At 49.4% G+C, this 24,146-nt stretch overlaps 1 protein-coding gene across 1 annotated transcript in view; it reads left to right on the top strand.

Annotated features, from left to right (window-relative positions):
- The window catches only part of LOC122363944 (procathepsin L-like), a 43,375-nt gene extending 20,996 nt beyond the window's left edge, over positions 1-22,379 (top strand). Inside the window, exon 4 of the mRNA XM_043333813.1 lies at positions 19,445-22,379. Within this exon, the coding sequence (XP_043189748.1) occupies positions 19,445-19,937 (493 nt within the window). The 3' untranslated portion in view covers positions 19,938-22,379. The remainder of the gene's footprint in view (positions 1-19,444) is intronic.
- The last annotated feature ends 1,767 nt before the right edge of the window (positions 22,380-24,146 follow it).

The raw sequence follows: 24,146 nt of genomic DNA, 5'->3' as shown, positions 1-24,146 counted from the left end.
AACACCTTCAGTTCGCCATTGATGAGCTCCGTACCCTGTATGACTGCCCTCGATTTATTATCTGCGGTGATTTCAACAGCTTTCCAGTTGAGTCCCTCTGCCGGCTCAATGGTTTGCATCAAATTGTAACAGCCCCCACGCACGGGGACTCAGTTCTGGACCTCATCCTGACCGATCTGGGTGACTATTATCACGAGCCTGTGATGCTGTCGCCCCTCGGGCGCTCCAAGCACGTCATCGTGCACGCTCGACCGCGCACCATCCAGCCGACACCGAGGGAACGAACGACCGTGCGAATGCTGCCGGACTCGGGAGTTAGAGCATTCGGCAGGTGGATCACAGCACATGACTGGACCCCCGTATATGAGGCGTCTTCCCCCGATGAACAGGTGGCGGTGCTGCAATCAACGCTCTCCACTGCTCTAGACCGGTTTCTGCCTACCAAGACATTGCCAGTACGACATCGAGGGAAGCCTCACATCACCGCCACCGTCCGACACGCCATTGCCCAGAAGCACAGAGTTTTCCGACTCGAGGGCATGTCCGACCGGTGGCGACATCTACGAAATAAGGCCACTCATCTGTGCCGCAAAGCCAAGGCGGAATTCTACGACAGGAAAATACGAGGAATGAGGACAGCAAAGCCGGCTACTTGGTACCGTCAAATCAAGAGTCTGACCGGCCGAGTAAAGAACGAACAGCTAAACTTCGCTGAGTATGAGACTGGTGGGGCGCTGGCGGAAGCGGTCAACCAGCACTTCGCATCTATCTCATCCCAGCTGCCGGCACTCAACCTGGAGGAATTCCCTGCCTACCTACCGGCGGACGCACCCCCACCGGTCATCCGACGAGCTGACGTCCAGAGGGAACTGAGCAGCATCCGCTCCAACATCTCCACCACACCGAATGAGCTACCAGCACGGCTGGTCAAGGAGTTTGCCTTCGAATTATCGCAGCCACTAACTCACATCTTCAACTCCTCGCTATCCTCCGGAAAATTTCCGTCTGCTTGGAAGCTATCCTTCATCACCCCCATTCCCAAGGTCAACCCTCCAACCTCTTTCAACGATCTTAGACCCATTTCACTCACCCCGCTCTTCTCCAAAATCTTTGAAGGATTTTTGACAAGCTGGATCATGGCTGACATTACCCCATCACTTGACCCACACCAGTTCGGAAACAGGCCAGGCTACTCTACGGTACATTACCTGATCTCGCTATCTGACTTCCTGGCTAAGAACACAGACAGCTCTTCAAACGCTGCGGCCATCCTGGCGATCGATTTTTCCAAGGCCTTCGACCTGGTTAGCCATGATGTCGTGCTCAGGAAACTACTGGACCAGCAAGTTCGTCCCTCCATCGTGCCTACAGTAGCCAGCTTCCTCAACGAGCGGAAACAGGTCGTTCGACTTGGTGGCTCGAATCCTGTCTCATCAGAGCTCACTACCACGTGTGGAACGCCCCAAGGGACAAAAATCGCCCCGATTGCATTTTTGGCTCATATAAATGACTGCGCAGTTACCGAAGATCATCGATGGAAGTATGTGGACGACCTCAGTATCGGCATCCTGTCTCCTGCAAGAGATGCAAACATTGTCCTTCAGAAAGCCCAGACGGCCGCATCCACTCTGGAAACATGGTCAGAGAACAATCTCATGAAGATCAACGGAAAAAAGTGTCATATACTCATCTGCAACTTCTCTCACAACACGGATATGGACGGCGCAGTAATCATTAACAACGAACCAGTACCTGTCGTCTCTACCATGAAACTTCTCGGAGTCCATATTACTTCTGACTTAAAGTGGACGGCAAATACAAATCATATCACAAAAAAAACGCCTCTCGCAGGCTGTTCATGCTCACAGTCCTCCGTCAGTTCCATGCAGATCTGAGCGATATCCGCGCCGTCTACATCAGCTTCATTCGTCCATGTCTGGAATACTGCTCTCAACTGTGGCACACGGGACTGACACAGCAACAAGCACAAGCAATCGAGCAAGTTCAGAAAAGAGCTTGCAAAATCATGATAGGATACGAAAACTACACCGACTACGCCTCTGCCTGCCAGCTCCTCAACCTCGAGACTCTGAGCGAGCGTCGCGATGCTGTCCTCTGCAAGCTGGCGGCCGACATCCTCGCCAACCCCGCCCACCCACTGTACCCGGGCGAGCAGCTGGCAAATGTGAGGCGCCCTCTGCGCCGGCAGCGAAAGTTTGTCGTACCGCGGGCCAAAACTGAGCGGTATAAAAAGTCCACTGTGCCTGTACTCATAGATCTAATGAACAGGATGTGATCCCCACGTAGATATGTTCGGAGCTCTTTTGAAATGCACTGTGTTTTTAATTTTTGTGATGCTTTTCACTTCTTCATGTGGTGCCACCATTGCACAGCTCATGTACGGCCTTTTTACCAGTCGTTGACTGTCACGTGGTCAAATAAACCTTTATGTATGTATGTATGTATGTATGTAAATTAGGTCCATAGGTAATAGCCGTTTTCACGACGGGCTATCCGGCGAGTGCATCCGATTTGACCAAATCTGCACCTAATTTCCTTTACAGCAAATATCTTCATTTTATAAATTTAATTCAGTGTTTTAATCGATGATGCTCTCTGATAATACTAGATGCTGGCAGCGCTCTTGCGTTGCCTTGGGCCAAAATTGGAGGAATGGTACTGAGGGCGCACGCCGGGCCAAACCACCGAAACCCAGACTGAGCCAAGGCCATGACTGAGCTTGGACTGAACTTGGATTAAACCTGAAACCAGCCCCCACCAAATCTTCATCTGGCATCGGCATTTTGCTACTGATGACGCCATTCCTAGCAACCGAGCGTCCCTAGCAACCGAAAGTGAAGACGTTGCACCTTCAATAAACGATCGTCAGCTAATTTCGTCAGCAACAAAGAAATGAAATTTATGAATACTAGAGGTACAGGTTTACGCGATAACTGTATGTTTTGATTTATGTTATGTTACGGGTGCATTTGTTTGGGTGATTGACTTGTATTTTTAGATGTATTATTTGGATAGATTTGGTTAGCTGTTTTTAATTAAACTGTAAGGGTTGGTGATAGGTGCTGGGTGTTCAAGTGTTTTGTATGTTAGGCCCTTTTTGAACTTAACCCTACCCCTACCCTATCCTACCCTACACTACCCTACCCCTACCCTACCCCTACCCTACCCCTACCCTACCCTACCCTACCCCTACACTACCCTACCCTACCCTAACCTAACCTACCCTACCCTACCCTACCCTACCCTACCCTACCCCTATCCCTACACTTCCCTACGCTACCCTACCCTACCCTACCCTACCCTACCCTAACCTACCCTACACTACCCTACCCTACAATCCCCTACCCTACCCTACCCTACAATCCCCTACCCTACCCTACCCTACCCTACCCCTACACTACCCTACCCTACCCCCACACTATTCTACCCTACCCCTACCCACAGTGATGCAAATGGGGTTCACGAGTGGCCATAAATACGAAAAAGGCCCAAAATTCAAGTTCACTTAATCGAATAAATCGTAATATGGTCAATCAGGCAAATGTTTGGGGTGTCTGAAAAAGTATGATTTTAATGTTTTTGTCAAAACTGGCCTCGTGTATAGGATTGTCAGAAGTCGAGACATTTTCGATGTCGTAAAAATGACTGTCAGGTACTTGAAATTCAAGTGCCGCTAGCGTGCGTGCATGTCATACAAACTGCAAAAATTATACATGAAAATGATCCCCGAAACCTGCTGCTTCTAATGCCACGTCATAAAAAGCCGTATCTATTTTGGTTTGGTGGTGAGCTAACTATTTGTAATAATGTTGCAACCGCAGTTTTTTACCAAAAATATTTGCTTTCAATTCACCTACAGCTCTTCCCACAGTGTGTGCCCGTTAGTGCACCATACCATAGCATTCACTAATCATTTCTGAGTCGCATCGTGAAAGAATTAAGGCGCTAGCACAGGGCTGACCGGCGCTACAGAAGTTTTCGTCCGGCACGGTCGGGTGCCGCGGCGCAGCGGGCGGCCCGGGCGGCCGCGCCGCCGCGCCGCCCGGACGCCGCGCGGCGGCACCCACCCGCCCACTGCGCGCCCACTGCGGCACCCGACCGCCCGGACAAAAACCTCTGTAGCGCCGGTCAGCCCTGTGCTAGCGCCTTAATTCTTTCACGATGCGACTCAGAAATGATTAGGGAAGGCTATGGTATGGTGGACTAACGGGCACACACTGTGTTAACTGCTGTAGGTGAAACGAAAGCATTTTTTTCTTAGTAAAAAAACTGCGATTGCAACATGATGAAAAATAGTCAGATTACCGCCAAAGCGAATGAGATACGGCTTTTTGTGACCCGGCATTAGAAGCAGAAGTCTTTGGGGATCATTCTCATGCATAATTTTTTCAATTTGTACGAAATGAACGCAAACCAGCGGCGTTTGAACTTGCGAGTGTCTGACCGTCATTTTACGATCTAGAAAATGTCACGACTTCTGACGATTATACACGAGGCCTGTTTTGACAAAAACATGAAAACCATGTGATTTCAGATGCACCAAACATTTGTCTACTCGGCCATATCGCAATTAACTCAATTTGGTAAACTTGATTTTTGGGTATTTATGGCCACTCGTGAACCCCATTTGCATCACTGTGCTACCCTACCCTACTCTACCCTACCCTACGCTACCCTACAATCCCCTACCCTACCCTATCCTACCCTATCCTACCCTACAATCCCCTACCCTACCCTACCCTACCCTAACCTTACACTACCCTACCCTACCCCTACACTACCCTACACTACCCTACCCTACTCTACCCTACCCTACCCTACCCTACAATCCCCTACCCTACCCTACCCTACAATCCCCTACCCTACCCTACCCTACAATCCCCTACCCTACCCTACCCTACCCTACCCTACCCTACCCTGCCCTACCCTACCCTACCCTTCCCTACCCTACCCTACCCTACCCTACCCTACCCCTACACTACCCTACCCTACCCTACCCTACCCTACCCTACCCTACCCTACCCTACCCTACCATACACTGCCACCGACAATCCAAGTTTCAGCTAAATCGGCCGAGAAACGGCTGAGATATTGCAAAAACAAATTAATTGTATTTACTGGCGAATCCTCTTGGCGAGCGGTGCCTTGTGTCGGCCTTCGTTGTCAAAGGTCAATGACCTGCCGGCTCTGTTGCTTTCCACTCAGTTTTTTAAGCGAACAACTGAACCTAAAGCACGTGCCTTCTGCTCGGCGCCGGTCGCGGCCCCACCACGTGCACACCGCTGAACCCACCCCCTCGAAAATTTAATACGACAAATGAGTGCACGCGTCCGACTTGCAGCGAAAATTTCACCCCCGTAGCCCTTACCGTTCCCGAGCAATAGTCTGTTGCCGATTCTAGTGTTAACCCTATGGCACACCACGTGAGCACGCGCCACGGGCGCACCCCCGGCCGCATCGTGCCCAAAATTTAATACGACCTGTTGAATGACGTGACCCACGAGTCGTGAAAATTTCACCCTCCTGCATGAATCGACGGCGCCGCAATAAGCCTTTTTGGGAGTAACCGGCGGCGGACTTTTTAAGATTTATAAATAGTAGACAGTAGACTAGAGGTACAGGTTTACGCGATAACTGTATGTTTTGATTTATGTTATGCTACGGGTGCATTAGTTTGGGTGATTGACTTGTATTTTTAGGTGTATTATTTGGGTGGATTTGGGTAGCTGTTTTTAATTGAACTGTAAGGGATGGTGATGGTTGCGGGGTGTTCAAGTGTTTTGTATGTTGGGCCCTTTTTGAACTCAACCCTACCCCTACCCTACCCCTACCCTACCCTACCCCTACCCTACCCTACCCTACCTTACCCTACTACCCTACCCTACCCTACCCTACCCTACTACCTTACCCTACCCTACCCTACCTTACTACCCTACCCTACTCTACCCTACCCTACCCTACCCTACTACCCTACCCTACTCTACCCTACCCTACCCTACCCTACCCTACCCTACCCTACCCTACCATACCCTACCCTACTACCCTAACCTACCCTACTATACCCTACCCTACCCTACCCTACCTAATTCTACCCTACCTAACTCCACCCTACCCTACGCTACCCTACCCTACCTTACCCTACCCTAGTCCCTACCCTTATACCCTACCATACCCTACCCTACTACCCTAACCTACCCTACTATACCCTACCCTACCATACCCTACCTAATTCTACCCTACCTAACTCTACCCTACCCTACGCTACCCTACCCTACCTTACCCTACCCTACCCTACCCTACCCTACCCTAGTCCCTACCCTACCCTACCCTACTACCCTACCCTACCCTACCCCTACCCTACCCTACCCTTCCCTACCCCTACCCCTACACTACCCTACACTACACTACCCTAAACTACCACCGACAGTCCAAGTTTCAGCTAAATCGGCCCAGAAACGGCTGAGATATTGCAAAAACAAATTTATTGTATTTACTGGCGAATCCCCTTGGCGAGCGGTGCCTTGTGTCGGCCTTCGTTGTCTGATTATTTTCACTCAGGTTTTTAAGCGAACAACTGAGCCTAAAGCACGAGCGTTTTGCTCGGCGCCGACCGCGGCCCCACCACGTGCACACCGCTGAACCGACACCGTCGAAAATTTAATACGACAAATGAGTGCACGCGGTCGACTTGGCGTGAAAATTTCACCCCCGTAGCCCTTACCGTTTCCGAGCAATAGCCTGTTTTTGCCGATTCTAATGCTAACCCTATGGCGCACATGAGCACGCGCCACGGGCGCACCCCCGGCCGCATCGTGCCCAAAATTTGATACGACCTGTTGAATGACGTGACCCACGAGTCGTGAAAATTTCACCCCCGTGCGTCAATCGACGGCGCCGCAATAAGCCTTTTTGGGAGTAACCGGCGGCGGACTTTTTAGGATTTATTAATAGTAGATAGACTAGAGGTACAGGTTTACGCGATAACTGTATGTTCTGATACATATGATTAACGGATGCATTAGTTTGGGTGTAGAAACTTGCATTTTTATTGGTATTACTTCTGTAGAACTGGGTAACTGCTTTTAATTGAACTGTAAAGTATGATGGTGATGCATGCGAGTTGTTCGAGCCCTTTGTATAAGTTAGGATGTTACTCAATTCAACCCTACCCTACCCTACCCTACCCTACCCTACCCTACCCTACCCTACCCTACCCTACCCTACCCTACCCTACCCTACCCTACCCTACCCTACTTTACCCCTACCCTACCCTACCCTAGCCTACCCTACCCTATCCCACCCTACACTACCCTACACTACCCTACCCTACCCCTACACTACCCTACCCTACCCTACCCCTACACTACACTACCCTACCCTACACTACCCTACCCTACCCTACCCTACACTACCCTACCCTACCCCTACACTACCCTACCCTACCCCTACACTACCCTACCCTACCCTACCCTACCCTACCCCTACACTACCCTTCCCTACCCTACCCTACCCTACCCTGCCCTACCCTACCCGCCCTACCCTACCCTACCCCTACTCCTACACTACCCTACCCCTACCCTGCCCTACCCTACCCTACCCTTACACTACCCTATACCCTACCCTATCCTACCCCTAACCCTACACTACCCTACCCTACCCTACCCCTACCCTACCCTACCCTATCCTACCCTATCCTACCCTACCCTACCCTTACACTACCCTACCCTACCCTACCCTACCCCTAACCCTACACTACCCTACCTACCCTACCCTACCCTACCCTACCCCTACCCTACACTACCCTACCCTACCCTACACTACACTACCCTACACTACCACCGACAGTCAAAGTTTCAGCTAAATCGGCCCAGAAACGGCTGAGATATTGCAAACACAAATTTATCGTATTTACTGGCGAATCCCCTTGGCGAGGGGTGCCCGGCGCCGGTATTCGTTGTCAAAGGTCAATGACCTTCCGGCTCTGATTATTTCCAGTCAGTTTTTAAGCGAACAACTGAGCCTAAAGCACGTGCCCTCTGCTCGGCGCCGGTCGCGGCCCCATCACGTGCACACCGCTGAACCCACCCCCTCGAAAATTTAATACGACAAATGAGTGCACGCGCTCGACTTGGTGTGAAACTTTCACCCCTGTAGCCCATACCGTTCCCGAGCAATAGGCTGTTTTTGCCGATTCTAATGTTAACCCTATGGCGCACATGAGCGCGCGCCACGGGCGCACCCCCGGCCAAATCGTGCACAAAATCTAATACGACCTGTTGAATGACGTGACCCACGAGTCGTGAAAATTTCACCCTCCTGCGTCAATCGACGGCGCCTTAATAAGCCTTTTAGGGAGTAACCCCGACGGCGGCGGCGAACTTTTTAAGATTTATAATAGTAGACTAGAGGTACAGGTTTACGCGATAACTGTATGTTTTGATATGTATGATTAACGGATGCATTAGTTTGGGTGTAGAAACTTGCATTTTTATTGGTATGATTTTTGTAGAAGTGGGTACCTAACTGCTTTTAATTGAACTGTAAAGTATGATGGTGATGCATGCGAGTTCTTCGAGCCCTTTGTAAGTTAAGATGTTACTGAACTTTTTAAGATTTATAATAGTAGATTATGTTGTGAAAATAACTTACGATAATAATTAAAGCATGGTCGTTAATGATAAAATCCATACTTAGTAAAGCTTACGATACATCAAATTCGTAACGTGTGCAAAAATGTCTGATCCCAGGTCACTTATGGTCAGGTCACCAGGCAAAGTAAAGTGACCATGTATCTAAGAACTTTGTGATTCAGTCATTCCTACATTATACATTCCAGTAGCTTGAAACTCAGGGTAGGTACCTATTGCATGGGGGAATCAGTACCAACAATTTGTTTCTATCGGAGTTTGAATATGTGTGACCTAAGGTCAAGTCAATTTTGTGACCTCTCCATTATACGTAAATCAAAGGGAACAAATTGAAATGCTTCTCTTTTGGCTTAAAACACCCCTCAAACATCAAGAAACACAGGTGAACATGACATACTAAACCGAAAAAAAAATCTTCTATGACCCATTTATGCCCCTGAGGTCATTTCAGGTCAAGAAATGTCTCCAACATTTTTTGACAATAGGTACATTACTTTAGATAGAAATATGCTTGAGAGCTGAAACGACCAATAATGTGTGCAGCTCAGCAATACAAATCGAATGGCATCCAACATGACCTTTTCTGTGACTTTGGCCCGAGGTCAAATTCTTAACCCACGCATTTATAGGGGGAGGGGGGGGGGTCGACCGGACCCTCCCTTCCTTCCGTTTTTGGCGAATACCTAACTCGCGTAAAAAGTCGCCGATCGCGACAAAACTTTCAGTACCCTCGAGGTAATTAATTTTAACCCTATTCCTGGCGGGCTCCGCCGGGACAAGAAACTGGCGGGGGGGGCCGATTCGGCCCCCCCTGAGATCTCGAGAACGAAGCAAGATAGCGACAAGCGGTAAACGGCATCGGGTACGCACGGCCAAGATCTACAATTTTTACAAAGGCCATTTTCAGGTCAGGTCAAAGATGACGTCACAGGGGTCGAAAAAGTCAAAATGGCGGCGCTAGATATGGAGAGAGTTTTTCTCGAATAACTTTCGAATTAGTCAAGATAGGAACAAACTAAAGGCATCATCGTAATCCTCTCGTCAATCCGCATCGAACGATATATATGTTGACCTCGAAAGGTCAAGGTCAAAGGTTGACCTCAGGTCACGTGACCTCGAGGTCATCATGTATATCATTCGATGCGTCTTGACGAGCTGAACACAATGAGACCATCCACGCGTCTGTATCTTGTTCCTGTACGGAGTTATTGGCCAAAAACCTTTGGTGACCTTTGATGACGTCACATGACCTTACAGCTGCCCAACAGCAAAACAGACCTCAAGGTAGTGAAGGTTGATCGTATATGAAGTCATGTATGGTATATGGGGCCATTCCGACCCGTTTTAGTGGTAAAAACAGGGAGTTGATTTTTTCCCCATTGACTTATAATGGGGAGGTCGCGAAATTGACCTGACCTTAGGTCACCGATATCAAAATTCCGAGATATACAAATTGCACATACTGGTACCCTAACTAAATCCTGAAGAGAAGAAATTGATCGGTCAAAAACTCTAGCTCTGGCGTGATTGCAAACTTTTCTGAGGTAGGGTCACCAAACCGCCTCTGGTGACCTGACCTGAGGTCAGATCAACTCAAAATTTTCAGACATATTGGGTAGAAGCCTTTTAGGAAAAGTCAGAAAATTTGAGCTTCCTAGCTCAACGCGTTTGGGAGAAATAATCAAAAAACCTCAGGGGGGGCTCCTGAGGCCCCCCCCCCCGCCAGGAATAGGGTTAAATGAACCCTAAAATCTGACGCTGACCAAATTGACCTTTGACCTGTAACCTTTTCCTCGAGACCATGCTTGGCCGGAATCGCGATTCTGCGTATGTCAGCTCACATTATCCGCGCGATTGCAGTGTTTTTGTGGTTTCAAACATTTAAACACGTGAAATGATATTGGTCCCATGCATTACTGTGGGTGTCAAGGTCGCCTGAAGGTCAGGTCAGGTTATTGACCTTTGATGACCTCGGTTCACTTTTTCGAGTTTTACGTGTTTCTAAGCTAGTTTTTGGAGCTGATTTCGAATTTAGCAGTTCTTTCAACAACTTCGAAGTAGTTTTGTGCCTTCGTAACATGTTACGAAGCTGTCAGTGGCGGTTGACACCTACAATGAATACCCGGCTGGACCCCTGCTGGGTGACCTTCACCTGACCTGACCTGGCCTAAATGCATGAAGACATCATCTGTGATCAAAACTAACATGATATTCGTGATCAGCACCGCGAAAAACCTCACAGCAGCCACACTTTACGACGTTCTAACAGGTCCCGATTTTCCCGACTTTTGGGTCATTGTCCTGACCTGGCAGGTCAACCGATGAGCTAGGACCTTAAAATTGGGTATCATCGGCTTGCTCTCGTCACGGGAAACACGCTCGTTTTTATGCGAGGCTCTAGCTCAATCAGTGGCCAAACCGGGAGGGTTTAATTGACCTTTTCCGGTCAATTTTATCTGACCTTGACCACGTTGCCTCAAATTCGGAATTTTAGGGCATACTTCTGATGCACCTCGGTGAAACTTTTCCAACGCCACCTTGCACGTGTCGCTACGATGCTTAGCTTCGGAAGTATAAATACCTATATCGTTCCGCACGTTCGCGTAGTATCAAAAGGTTTCCACGTGCGAAGCAAGTGGACAGTGCACCTCAGCACACCTATTCGTACAACGCCTTCAAGCGTTTGTCCATGTTGTGTCATTATGCCGAGTTTTAGGTGCTTGGGTCAAAGTTTTCGGACATCGGAGAATGCCTCATCAAAAAATGTTTTTTTCGCTCCGAGCATGTGCAATATGTATCTCTCGGTGCCGATTATTCCATATGTCAGTGGCTTGGTACCGGGACATGTGACCTACAAATTTGGCACCGGGACGGCTCCCTTGGATTGGCTTAAAGCTTCGATAATAGGTTTTTGTTCTCAATGTGTTTGTCGGCAAGTCACACGCGCCACGTGACAGAGAGTGACCCGGGACCTATACCATCACCTGCCTCCAGAAATGGCACGTTAAACGGCACCACCATCACCTCGATCTGATCATCCATTAAAAAAAAAACATTTACAAATTTTTTTGCCTTACAACGTTTCACAGCACAGATTTTTGGCGCCACTTTGTCGGCGCCACTATCTTCCATGGGAGGTCCCTTCGAATTGCCAGTCCAGTTTATTTATGCGTCTATGAATTTGTACCAAATGAATTATGCGTCTATGAATATGTTCTAGTAATCTTGCCTGAAACCAACCGAAACATCCCAAAAATGCTTGGAAGCACGTGAGATTGGTGTGGATATCTACCTACAGTAAGATATGAATTAACCCGCGACCGCTGGGGGGTCGGATCCGACCCCCCTTCCGTTTTTCTTGAATAACTCATGAACCGCTTACGCTATCAACTTGAAACTTGGCATACCTTCTCTCCCATCAATTTGACGTCTTCTGTGTAATGTTTAAGAAAAAAATTTCAAAAATGTTTGAGATATATCGATTTTAGTGATGTAACTACATGGCGTTTTTAGTCAAAAAGTGGTAAATGTTTAAAAAATCGCCAAAAATCAGGTTTTAAAGCAAATTGCAAATTAAGGACATAAATAGACGCAGCTTAACGAGTTCTTTAGAATGGCTATCTCGGATTTTCCATAAAATGCGTTTTTCACCCCTAAAAATTCAAAAAACTACATTTTTGGAAAACAGCTAGTAAAATCCAAAATTTTGAGAATTTCCAAAAAACCGGAATATATGTTATAGAGCTCTATTAGAACATTAGATGTCCCAAATTTCAACTTTCTATCTTGATTTTTGACCCCCAAATTGTAAAAAATAGCTCCAACATGCATAGGGCATGGTGACGTCATTAGCATTTTCGTGAATTAGAGGCACCTCTGAACATCGCATGTGAAAACAAATGGCACCACTAGATTCCTGGGACAAAGCTCGTCTAGAAAAGTGCATTTTTATGTCAAAAATAAAAAGTTGAAAAAATGACCCTTTTTCTCAGCCCTCGTTTAGTATAAACGATTTTTTATGCTTTCAATGCACACTAATCACCAGCAAAGTGAATTGGGGTCACATATAACCATTACCATCGGATTCGGCGTGAAAAATAAGCCATAAAACATTTGTTGCACGCCCATGTAGCAGAAAGTGAAAACCGTGACCTTTCGTGACCTGACCTGACCTTGACCCGTACTTAGTATGACCTCTATACTTACATGGTACCTTCACTAGGCCTTTGAGGTCATTTTTGGTGAGTTTCGAGCAGCAGCTATCGATTCCGCTGTCCGTAAGCCTAATCATGTAAAACCCCAGAATTTGACCTTTGACCTGACCTTGACCCGAAAGTTGACCTCAATCTTAAAATCTTAAGAGTGCTTTGGGAAGGTCTCGTAGAGACCTTTCGAACGCCGCCTCGCGGGGCTCGATGCGACCATTGGTTCTCGAGATAACAGGGGGGGGTCGGATCCGACCCCCCCCCCCCAGGCTGTCGTGGGTACGGAAATAGCCCAGGCGGTGCCGGGTTTTAACTGCACGTGCATAGCTCTGTCCCAGGCACCCCAGTGCAGTCATTTCCATAACATCCTGTAGCGTGTGAATAGTTCTATCAGTATACCGATTTTTGTGTCGCTAGCTCGACGTTTCCCGGGATCAGAGGATCCCTCGTCAAAACCGTTATCCGCCCCCCGCACGCGCAGCTTGCACCTCCCGGATATTATCTCGCCGGAAGGTCATGACTCAATGTATTCTTTTTATGACCTGCAAATTTTGAACCAGTTAGAGCTGCCGTTTACCCTGCAGGCGTGGTAACGTACGAAGGGGTGCAATCAGCTTGCACGTGCATAGCTCATGCACCACCACAGAGCTTAGCTCAATCAAATTAGGACTATTTTGGAGGCCTTGCCTGGGACTACCATTGTACCGATTTCGAGGTTGATAGCTCAAAATTTCGTTGAGCCAGAGGACCTCACGTCAAAGCAGTTTTCCGACCCCAGCACGTGCAGCCTGCACCCCTCGCAGACGGTGACCCCCTGGAAACTGGTTCAAGGTGTTACCGATGTGTTCCACCAGTGTGGCTTTGTCCGTAGCCTCGGGCTGACCTGTAGCCTTGACAAAAAAAAATTCGTGTCACCGAAACTTTGAAGTGGGATTAGCATGTGCCACGAAGCATTGAGCGAACTGAGGCCAGCACCAAAAGTTTACCTCGCCGGAGACGAGTCGAACGGTACCACTTTGGTCCCGATCGGTCCACCCATTTTAACTCCAGGTCCAAAAAAGCTTGGACGAACTCACATACTCACATACATCGTACATACCAAGGCCATATATGTATAGGATACTCACTGACAAACAGGCTCAGCCGAACTTTTTTCAACGACCCACCAATGGGAATTTCCGGATGCAAAAGCATGCTATCGCATGCTTTTGATTCTCCACTTCTGGATGACAAAGCAAGGCAAAACCAAGTTTTGGGGACAACACGGCCAATTAACCCTCGCCGGCACAGGGGGGGGGGGGGGTTGATGCACCCTTCCTAAGGTTTTTCGCGAATAACTCGTGTAACAAGCGGCCGATCGCGACGAAACTTTCAGTACCCTCGCATTGATCAATTTTACACCTACCCTGAAAATTTCATGACCCTGACCCCAATGACCTTTGACCTGTGACCTCTTTTCTGTGACCATGTTTGGCCGAAATCGCGGTTCGGCGCATGTCGGCTCGCATTAGCCGCGCGTTTGCAAGCTTTTCGTGGTTTCAAACGTTCAAACATGTGATTTGATGTTGCTCCCATGCATTAGGGTGAGTGTCAAGGTCACCTGAAGGTCAGGTCAGGTCATTGACCTTTGGTGACCTCGGGTGACCTCGGTTCACTTTTTCGAGTTTTGCATGTTTCTAGGCTAGTTTTTTTAGCTGAATTCGAATTTAGCAACCATTTGAACATTTACGAAGTAGTTTTGGTGCCTTCCTAACATGTTACGAAGCTGTCCGAGGCGGTTGACACGTATTACGAATACCCGGTCACAACCCCTACCGGTTGACCTGACCTGACCTGACCCGACCTGGTCTAAATGCTTAAAGACATCATCTCTGATCAAAACTAACACGATATTCGTGATCAGCACCCCGGAAAACCACATAGCAGCCACACTTTACGACTTTCTAACAGGTCCCGATTTTCCCGGTTTTTGGGTCATTGACCTGACCTGGAACCCGATGACCTAGGACCTTAAAATTGGGTATCATCGGCTTAGTCTCGTGGCGGGCAACACGCTCGTTTTTTCCGCGAAGCTCTAGCTCGATCAGGGGCCAAACGCGAGGGGGGGGTCGTACCAACCCCCCCCCCCCTTGTGCCGTCGAAGGACTCAAAATGGCCTGTGCCGGCGAGGGTTAACTTATCTAGCTAACAGGATATCAACATTTTATGCATCACATAAGGTATGTCATAAAAATGAAAAAGAGCTTACTATGCCGGGCTTCCCCCGGCCTCCACTACCTCCATTATTCATAACTCAACTATTTAGTAAAGTTTGACCATGTTTTAGCTTAGCTCCATTTGAAAGCCAACGGAACAAGCTTCGAGATAAAGCTTGCTGTAGTACGGCAGATAATCGATGAGACGTTGAGAGCCTAACAAAAAAGCGGTGAAATTATAGATGCAAAAAAAGACGTAGCCGGGTTGAGCGCTACACCGGCGAACCCCGGCCGCTCCGCGGTATTTTAGCATTTTGAGTGGGAAAAATTGTCGTGCGATTGGTAACTTTGTGTATTCTGTGTTCTACTTCTCATCCTGCATCTGATTTTGGAATCACCTGACCTGTGAGTGAACCGTATCTGGCTTTATTTGCTGTTTAAAATTGTCGGTGCTCGTCGCTGGAGCCGCTGTCGTGAAACTATCGGAAAAATTATCGAAGAGAAGAGCTCATCGTTACATACAGACTTACGTATTTTTTAATGACGCTCTCAACGGTGCAATTTTTAAGCGTCTATCTGCAGTCGTTTTCAAGATAATCATCAAGTTCTGCAGGACTATTTTCTCTCCGCCGCGCATGCCTTCATGGCCCAGGTCTCCCCCTCCCAACCGCCGTCGGTTGCCATGGTGACCAGCCCCTATGGGTCCCGGCCGGCGCCCGAGACGCCGGTAGCCGGCTAACAACAATGCCGGCCGACCCTCGTCCCCTGCCCCGGCGGCCCGCTCGGCGCGGCCGTCGCGCGGGCTGGCGCGCTCGGCGCGCGAGGGGACATGGGAGCGGCGAACAGCTGACTGCTCCCGGCACTGGGACCCCTCACGGGTCTCGTCGTGTAGAGTGCCAAACACCTGACATCAACCATCGACGGGACGACCAAACTGCTCCTGCCTGTGCATACGACCTGGCATTTCTGATGGAGGTGCGTGACCGGCTTAACAACAACACGGCTCGGGAAGTCGCCGAGACTATCCGGCGCAGTCTTCCCGCCCATGTCATCCGCCATCATAATCGGCCACGCCCCCTCAGCCCAGTGGACGGAGCACATGGCCGGCTTGCTCGACAGACTCAGCGCCAGTCTAGCCGGCCGAACGACCCGCCCAAATTACTCATCGGCTCCCTGAATATTCAAAGCCTGAAGCCCAAAGTTCAGGAGCTGACATTTGAGCTCAATCGTCACGACTACGACGTCATGCTTCTGGCTGAGACCTGGCTGCGCTCGACCACCCCGAACCGCCTCCTGGTCATTCCAGGATACACGCTCTGTCGTGTGGACCGCCCAGATGGTAGCGGTTACGGCGGTGTCGCAATTATCACCAAGGCTAAAATCACGTCAACCGCACTCAAGATCCCGGGCAGTGGGAGCTCTGCCAGCAGCCTGGAGTCACTGTGGGCGCTGCTAAAGCTTGAACAGGGCCGGCAGCTGATTATCTGCTCCCTGTATCGGCCACCCCGACACAGTGAGGCTGCTCTGCTTGCCGACTTCACGGACCTCGAGGCCCAACTGCAACGAGTTATAATCGATTACCCCAGTGTTCCGCTTGTCATCTGCGGCGACCTCAACTGTGATTTATTGAAAGAGCCTAATTTCCGCGCGCGTCAACACCTAAGCAGCTTCCTATCAAATTACTCATTAGATCAATTAGTGACAACTGCAACATTTTCCTCCGGCTCGCTCCTGGATGTGTGTATTGTTAACAACCGTGAGCTCGTTTGCGACACCCGTGTTAAATATTGTCACTTCAGTCCTCACAAATTTATCGATGTCGTTATGAATGTGCCGAAACTGCGTCAAAAGCCCACTGTTATCTCGTCTCGCTCCTTTAAGCGTTTGGATCACCGTGCACTGCATCATGACTTACTCGATGTTGACTGGGATTATGTATTCTCCGCCGAAACCGTCAGTAATAAGTGGGATGCTTTCTTGTCTTTCTTCGTACCTGTTTTCGATGCCCATGCCCCAATTAAGCATGTGTCTATCCGTAACCCGACTGCTCCTCCCGTCTCCGACGCCACTCGAGATCTCATGTCCCAACGTCGCGCTGCGCTCCGCCATTTAGGCCGCAACTCGAGCGAGTACAAAAACCTTAACCGCTCTGTCCGGGCGGCTTTGCGTCGCGACCGGCGGGTGGAACTACAGAGGGAAATCGGGGAACGGGGCCCCAACAAAGTTTGGCAATGTATCAGGTCGGTGGTTGCCGGTAAGAAGGATGGTTCTGATGTTCAGCCTGACCTACATATCTGCCAATGACTTAAATTCTTTCTTTGTATCCGTCGGTCCTCGTGTCGCTGCCGAGATCCGAGCCCAAAACGCACCTACTGATTTGAATGTACGTCTTACCCGTGTAGGTGCATGCAGCTTTCAACTTCGGGAAATCACACTTGCCGAGCTTGAGCGGACGATTTTCAGCATGCGTAGCTCGGGTGCTTGCGGTACCGACGGTGTCTGCGTTCGCATGCTGAAAGCCGGATTCCGAGCCATTGGTGGTGTCATCCTGCATATTATCAATACCTGCTTAATTCAATCCGATATCCCCGATTCATGGAAACATTCTATAGTTCACCCTCTGTTCAAATCCGGCAATCCTTCAGACCCCGCAAACTTCCGGCCCATTTCCCTGGTTCCTGTAATCATGAAAGTGGTTGAGCGCATTGTCCATCAGCAGCTCTACATCTACCTCTCTCACAATCACCTTCTGGCATCCTCACAGCACGGCTTCCGCCCCCGGCACTCTACTGAAACCGCGTTGTTGTCCGTCACTGAACGCATCCTGGCCGCCACCGACAGGGGGGAGATCTCAATGCTATGCCTTCTCGATCTTAGTAAATGTTTTGACGTGATAGACCACGAGCTTCTGATGCAAAAACTTATGCTGCACGGTATCGAAATTTCCTGGTTCGCCGCCTATCTTCATGGACACACCCAGAGCGTGTCGTTGAAAAATGGGTCCGGAAGTAGAGTGCTGTCTCGGCCTCTTCCTAATACCATGGGTGTCTTCCAGGGCTCTGCGTTAGGGCCGTTACTTTTCACCATCTTCTCTAACAACTTATCGCTGTACGCGGGTGATGCAGTAGTCTTTCAATATGCCGACGACACCCAAGTATTGGTTAGCGGTCCTGCCAGGGACCTTGGAGTTCTCATCTCGCGCATGGAGGTTTCGCTCGCGTCACTAAACGAATGGTTCTGCGCTAACGCCCTGAAGGTCAACGCCAGTAAAACACAGCTCATTGTCTTCGGCAGTCGTCAAAATTTACGCAAATTGCCAGATTTCAGGGTATCGTTCCGTGACGCAGCGTTGCAGCCGTGCGCGCAGGTGGGGAACCTGGGCGTCACTTTTGACAGTACTCTATCCTGGGACGCTCACGTCTCCGAACTCAGCCGCCGGTGTACGGGACTATTGATCGGTCTCTCCCATGCGCGCCACAGTCTCCCGGATGGCATCATTAGAACGCTCGTGACAGCACTCGTTATCTCACGCATCCAGTACTGCCTCTCAGTTTATGGCAACGGGTCCCAAAAAAATTTCGATCGTCTCCAAAAAATTTTGAACTTCGCTGCTAGAGTCATTTTCGGTCGCCGTAAATTTGCCCATGTCTCTGACCTGCGAAAAAAGCTCGGGTGGTTGTCCCCGCGTCATATGGCTGATTATCAAACCCTTGTTATCGCCCACAAAGCCATTCAGCGCGGCGAACCCGAGGAATTGGCAACCATGTTCGTCACAAACAGCGCTGTCCGGGAGAGACACTCCAGGCAAGACCACCTCTTTCACCTTCCGCGACCACGGCTGGAAACGGGTAGGCGGCGGTTCGCCCATCGAGCCGCAGCTCTACTCAACAGTCTTCCAACTCAGCTGTCGCAGCTGTCCCCCGCCCCCTTTGCCCGATCTGTTAAAGCCGCGATAGTGGACGGGGCATCAACTGATCGTCGCTGACCAACGGGTTGGTGGGTGGGTGAGTTGTACCTGTGGTACTACGAAGGTGTCTCTGTCCGTGCTCTGACGTGAGTGAGTGTGTGAATGCTGTGAATGTTTAGATTAGTAACCGCGGATACGGATTCTGAGCAGTAATCGCCACGCACTTTCAGAATGTGGATCGCTCATGATTGTTCAATACAATACAAATACAATAGGGTAATGCCGGCACGGGGTACAATAGCAGATGCTGAAAAATATCAAAACATTGCATGGTCGCCGTATCGCATATTGTGACACATATATAGCTGGCGTGCAATTTTCCCTAAAGTGTCCTGCAGAAATGTTTGAAACTCGTGCGGCCCGCCGTCGAACTCTGACTCAGTGTATACCCACTCACTGTTCCCGCAGTTACGGCACACACGGCTGCACGGCCGGGCGGGCCGAGCAGGCGTTCGAGTACCTCTCCAGCAGCGGCGACGGCCTATCGAAGGCCGCCGATTACCGGTACTACGGCGGCGACTGGGAGAGCTGCCGTTCCCACACGGGCGTCGCACACATCTCCGACTGGAGGTTCACGTCGCGCGCCAGCGAGCCCGAGCTCGAGTACGTGGTGGCCACGGTGGGGCCGACGGCGGCGCGCATCGACGCCGACCACACGGCGTTCCAGCTGTACGCGGGCGGCGTGCTGCACGTGAACCACTGCAGCACCGACCGGCCCACGCTGGCCGTCGAGGTGGTCGGCTTCGGCTCAGAGGACTACTTCGGCCAGCTGGTCACCTACTGGCTGATCAAAAACTCGTGGGGACCCGGCTGGGGCGAGTACGGCTACTTAAAACTCCACAAGGACGCCAACAACATGTGCGGAATAGCGACCGACGCCTCCTACCCGCTGGTTGGGTGAGGTCCATGGACAGTACTCGATCGTTAGTGTGGAGGTCAGCTTGTACATAGGTGTGATTAAGGATCAGTTCAATACAGAGTGACTGGTCATGACCGATGATGGGTAAATGCTGCGTTATTTATCTGAAAAGCGCGGGACCGTAGTCATGCACAGTGGTTTCCGCATGCGATAGGATGAGCGATAAACGATAAACAATGCTTCGCTGTCAACCCGCGCCGGGCCGGTGCTCTGAGATTCGGCACCGGGCCGGGGGGGGGGGGTGTCTGAACACCCCCCTTCTAACTCGGCTCCTTGGCCACGTAGCGACACGCGGTAAGCGGCAATCGAAAGAACGTCCAAAATAAGGACGAAAACACCTGGTCATTTTTTGGGTCAGGTCATAGGTCAGGTCACCAGAGGTCACCAAAGGTAAAATTTTGACTATTTCAACATTTTGGAAACTGCCGACGGCTATCTCGGGAACCGATAAAGCTACAGCACCGCAGTAAAGCGCATTCGATAGCCCTTTTAACCCTCGCCCGCACATGGGGGGGGGGGGGTGGTTGCCACCCCCCCAGGCAGTCTTTCTGCTCTGCACTCAACATTTTTTGAGCTAGAAGGCTGATTTTTCGTATAGCTGCTCGTCCATCCTTTCTTGATGTCCACTGAAAATTTCAAGTTTCTGTGATTTTTGGTTTCGGAGATATGACCTTGTTTTTCAGGTCATGTCATGACCCAAATGGCCAATTCTCAACATCTTGCGTTTGCCATGGGCCTTGTGAGATTTTGACACCCTGATTTCGGCCTTTTTTGCCAGTCTTACCTCCCACCTATCATGGAACATGTTGTTCGACGATGTACAGGGGTCAAGGTCAGGGTCAAGGTCAACCTAGGTCATCTAAGATAATTGCGTTTTAGGCAAGCTGAATTTACTTTTTGTGAAGTTTTTTGACTGCATTTTTGGTAAAAGCTTCTCAGATCATGATTTCATGTGATATGGACCCAAAAACAATCGGTGCACACATCAGTATACACACAGACACACACAGACATACAAACACATATAATTGACCTTGACCTAACTTGACCTGAAATGACCTCAGCAGCAAAATTCTGGTCGGATAGTGTGACAAAGAGGTTCTAGCTGGCTTGGCACCAGAAAACAGCATCGACATCGGTATTTGATAAGCAGCGCACTTGATATCCAACGGTGACCCAAAACAGCAACATTTTTTAGTTTGACCTGACCTGGAAGGTCAATGACTGACCTGAGAAGGTAAAACTAGGTATCATTGGATTCGTCTCTTCCCAAAGAATCTTTTTGGTCTTTACTGCTAAGCTCTATCTCCAACAGGAACGAAATGGCGCGGGGGGGTGGCAACCACCCCCCCCCCCCCCATGTGCGTTCTAGGATGGGAAAATGGCATGTGCGGGCGAAGGTTAAAGACCTTTCTGAGTAATGTCCTCAGATTTGACCTCAGGTCAACGGTTTAGCCTCCAGAGGGCAAAAACTCCAAAAATAGCCGTTTTCACGAGAAACGTTTTTTCGGCAATAGCTTTTGACTCAAAAGAGATGACATTACTTTTGCCAGCATGGTGTTCCTCTTGTCGAGACGCGTCGAATGAACTATAATTTGACCTTGAAAGGTCAACTTGAAAATTTGGCCTCAGGTCAAGGTCATGACCTGACCGTAAAAGGTCATGTTGCATATCAGTCGGTTCGCAACGTCGAGCCAAACATATCTAAGGCGTTTTCAGCGCTCTAGCACGCCTCTATCAGAAGTTATTAGCGAAAAAAACTGTTAGCTGTTAGAAAAACTGAAAAACTGTTCGTGACCTGAGATGACCTCGGGGACATACCGAGGGGTCACAACTCACAGTTGCTATTTTCCGGTTCAGTGTGTCAATCGTACCTACATCTCGATGTTTGAGAGTGTCTAGAATAGCGTTTGTGCAAAACAGGCGCTTTTCAATTTTCTCCCATTGACTTAGGTAAAATGGAGAGGCCGCAACATTGACCTGACCTTAGGTCACCTATATTAAGATTCCGAGATATGCGTTTTACAGATAATGTTGCTGTTATCAATCGCTGATAGTTTCAAGGCAGTCGATCAATCGGTGTAGCTATGACGAGCATTCTTATTGTTTCTTACACACCCCCCCCCCCGGCCCGGCGCCGATTATCGTTAAATAATCGATTATCGATTATCGTTACCTATCGTCTATCGTTAAATTTTCAAAATTATCGCTCATCCACTTATCGCAAGTTACAAAAAAATTATACACGATAAACGATAAAATGTAAAACGGGATGATGGAAAAATGGAAGACGATCGACATGCATGCCGGGTGACAGTATGTGAAACAGATGCTGAGCTTGACTAAAATGTGTTTTTGTCCTTTTTCTTTACTTGTATGATCCAGTATTGAGTATATACTGCAAATAAACTTTAAGTACACTTATTTTAGCTGTATTTTTTTTATCGCTTTTGTTATCGCTGTTAAAAACAATTATCGTTATCGTTTATCGTTTATCGTTTCGTTATCGCTGTATGAAAACAATCATCGTTATCATTTTATCGTTTATCGTTTCGTTATCGCTATTAAAAAAAACAATTGTCGTTATCGTTTTATCGTTTTATCGCTATCGCTGTTAATTTTTTTGAAAAAAAAATATCGTTTATCGTTTATCGTTATCGCAAACCTTTCTTATCGTTTAATCGTTATCGCAGGTCTGAGAATAAGTTATCGCGGAAAGCACTGGTCATGCATTATGCAGCGAACGATCACTGTGTAGGGTAGAAGGTACAGGTGACCGCTGAAGTAATGTACGGTATCCGTGGCGGCATTGGGTTTGCATCTGTATCTTAGGATCTATTTGTCCGACTGCAATGAAACTTGGAATGTAGCTTACAAGTGCCGAGATCTTTTGGTTGCAATCTCATCTTTTGCTGTCTACCTCTGGATCACTCCGTATTTTAAAATCGTCGGTCAGAGCCATCTGTTGAGGAGATTCGTAACTAAATTCATGATTACGCCACTGATGCCCAACCACGTGATTCGGCTGGGCAGCGAACCAATCACCTTTCTTGCAGACAGCATGAATGACGCCAGGTGCCCTTGCGTCGAGGCTTGCGCTTCTCGGTTGTGGCGTGACCGAGTCGGGTCGCAGAGCGAGGTCAGTGGGGTCAGCCTGGTCAACCGCCTCCGGGCTAGCGGTGCGCTGGGCAGCGCGGGTCTGGGCAGACCCTCTGCGCCACATGAGGGCCCTTAGTGGTCGTTATAGGGCCCCAGCCTGCCCCAGGGGACAGAGGTCGTCGTGAGAGCCCTCAGAGATCATCGTAAGGGCCTTCAGAGGCCGTCATGGGGCCATCAGAGACCAGCGTGACCCCTGGAGTCTCCTTGGGGGCCCTGGAGTCTCTGTGGGACCCTCAGCGGTCGTCATGAGGGCCCTTAGTGGCCGTTGTAGGGCCCCAGGGGACAGAGGTCGTCGTGGGAGCCCTCAGAGATCGTCATAAAAGGGCCTTCTGAGGCCGTCGTGGGGGCCCTCAGATGCCGCATGGAGCACCAAACGCGGCTCGGGACACTTCTAGCCGGTGTGGGGGCCCCAAAGACTAGCATGGGGACTGCAGGGAGCTCCTGACCATAATTGGACATTCCGGATGATTGCACATCAGTGTTCGTTTCCCGATCACTGGTTTTCAGGAGAAAATGTATTGGATGGTGCGACGGGCCCCTTGCACAGATTTTCGGGGTGCAAAAAGATATGTTTGCTTGCGCCCCATGTTTTTCGATGGGGGTGCAGCTGCACCCCCCGCACCCGCTATTCCGCCGCCGCCACTGATCGCCGACCGTTTGATGCAGGTCCTCTTCCTGCCTACTATGCGATTTTCAGATGTATGGAAACACATTGCTTAGTGAACGAACAGCCCGATAATCTGTGAGAGAAAAAGAAAGGAGTGTTTGTAGCTGTTTGAGGCAGTAAATGTGAAATATGTCGCGACATTTTACGTGCAAACGCACCTTGCACTTAACACCTACCTATACACGTCCCTCATGGCTACAAAACGAGAGAGAGAGAGAGAGAGAGAGAGAGAGAGAGAGAGAGAGAGAGAGAGAGAGAGAGAGAGAGAGAGAGAGAGAGAGAGAGAGAGAGAGAGAGAGAGAGAGAGAGAGAGGAGAGAGAGGGAGGTAGGGAGGAAGAGAGTTGGGGGAACGAGGAAGAGAGGA

This window comes from Amphibalanus amphitrite, unplaced genomic scaffold (assembly GCF_019059575.1).
Source record: "Amphibalanus amphitrite isolate SeventyFive unplaced genomic scaffold, NRLGWU_Aamphi_draft 000648F_arrow, whole genome shotgun sequence".
In the NCBI taxonomy this organism is placed as follows: Eukaryota; Metazoa; Arthropoda; class Thecostraca; order Balanomorpha; family Balanidae; genus Amphibalanus; species Amphibalanus amphitrite.
This window is presented reverse-complemented; position numbering and strand designations above follow the sequence as displayed.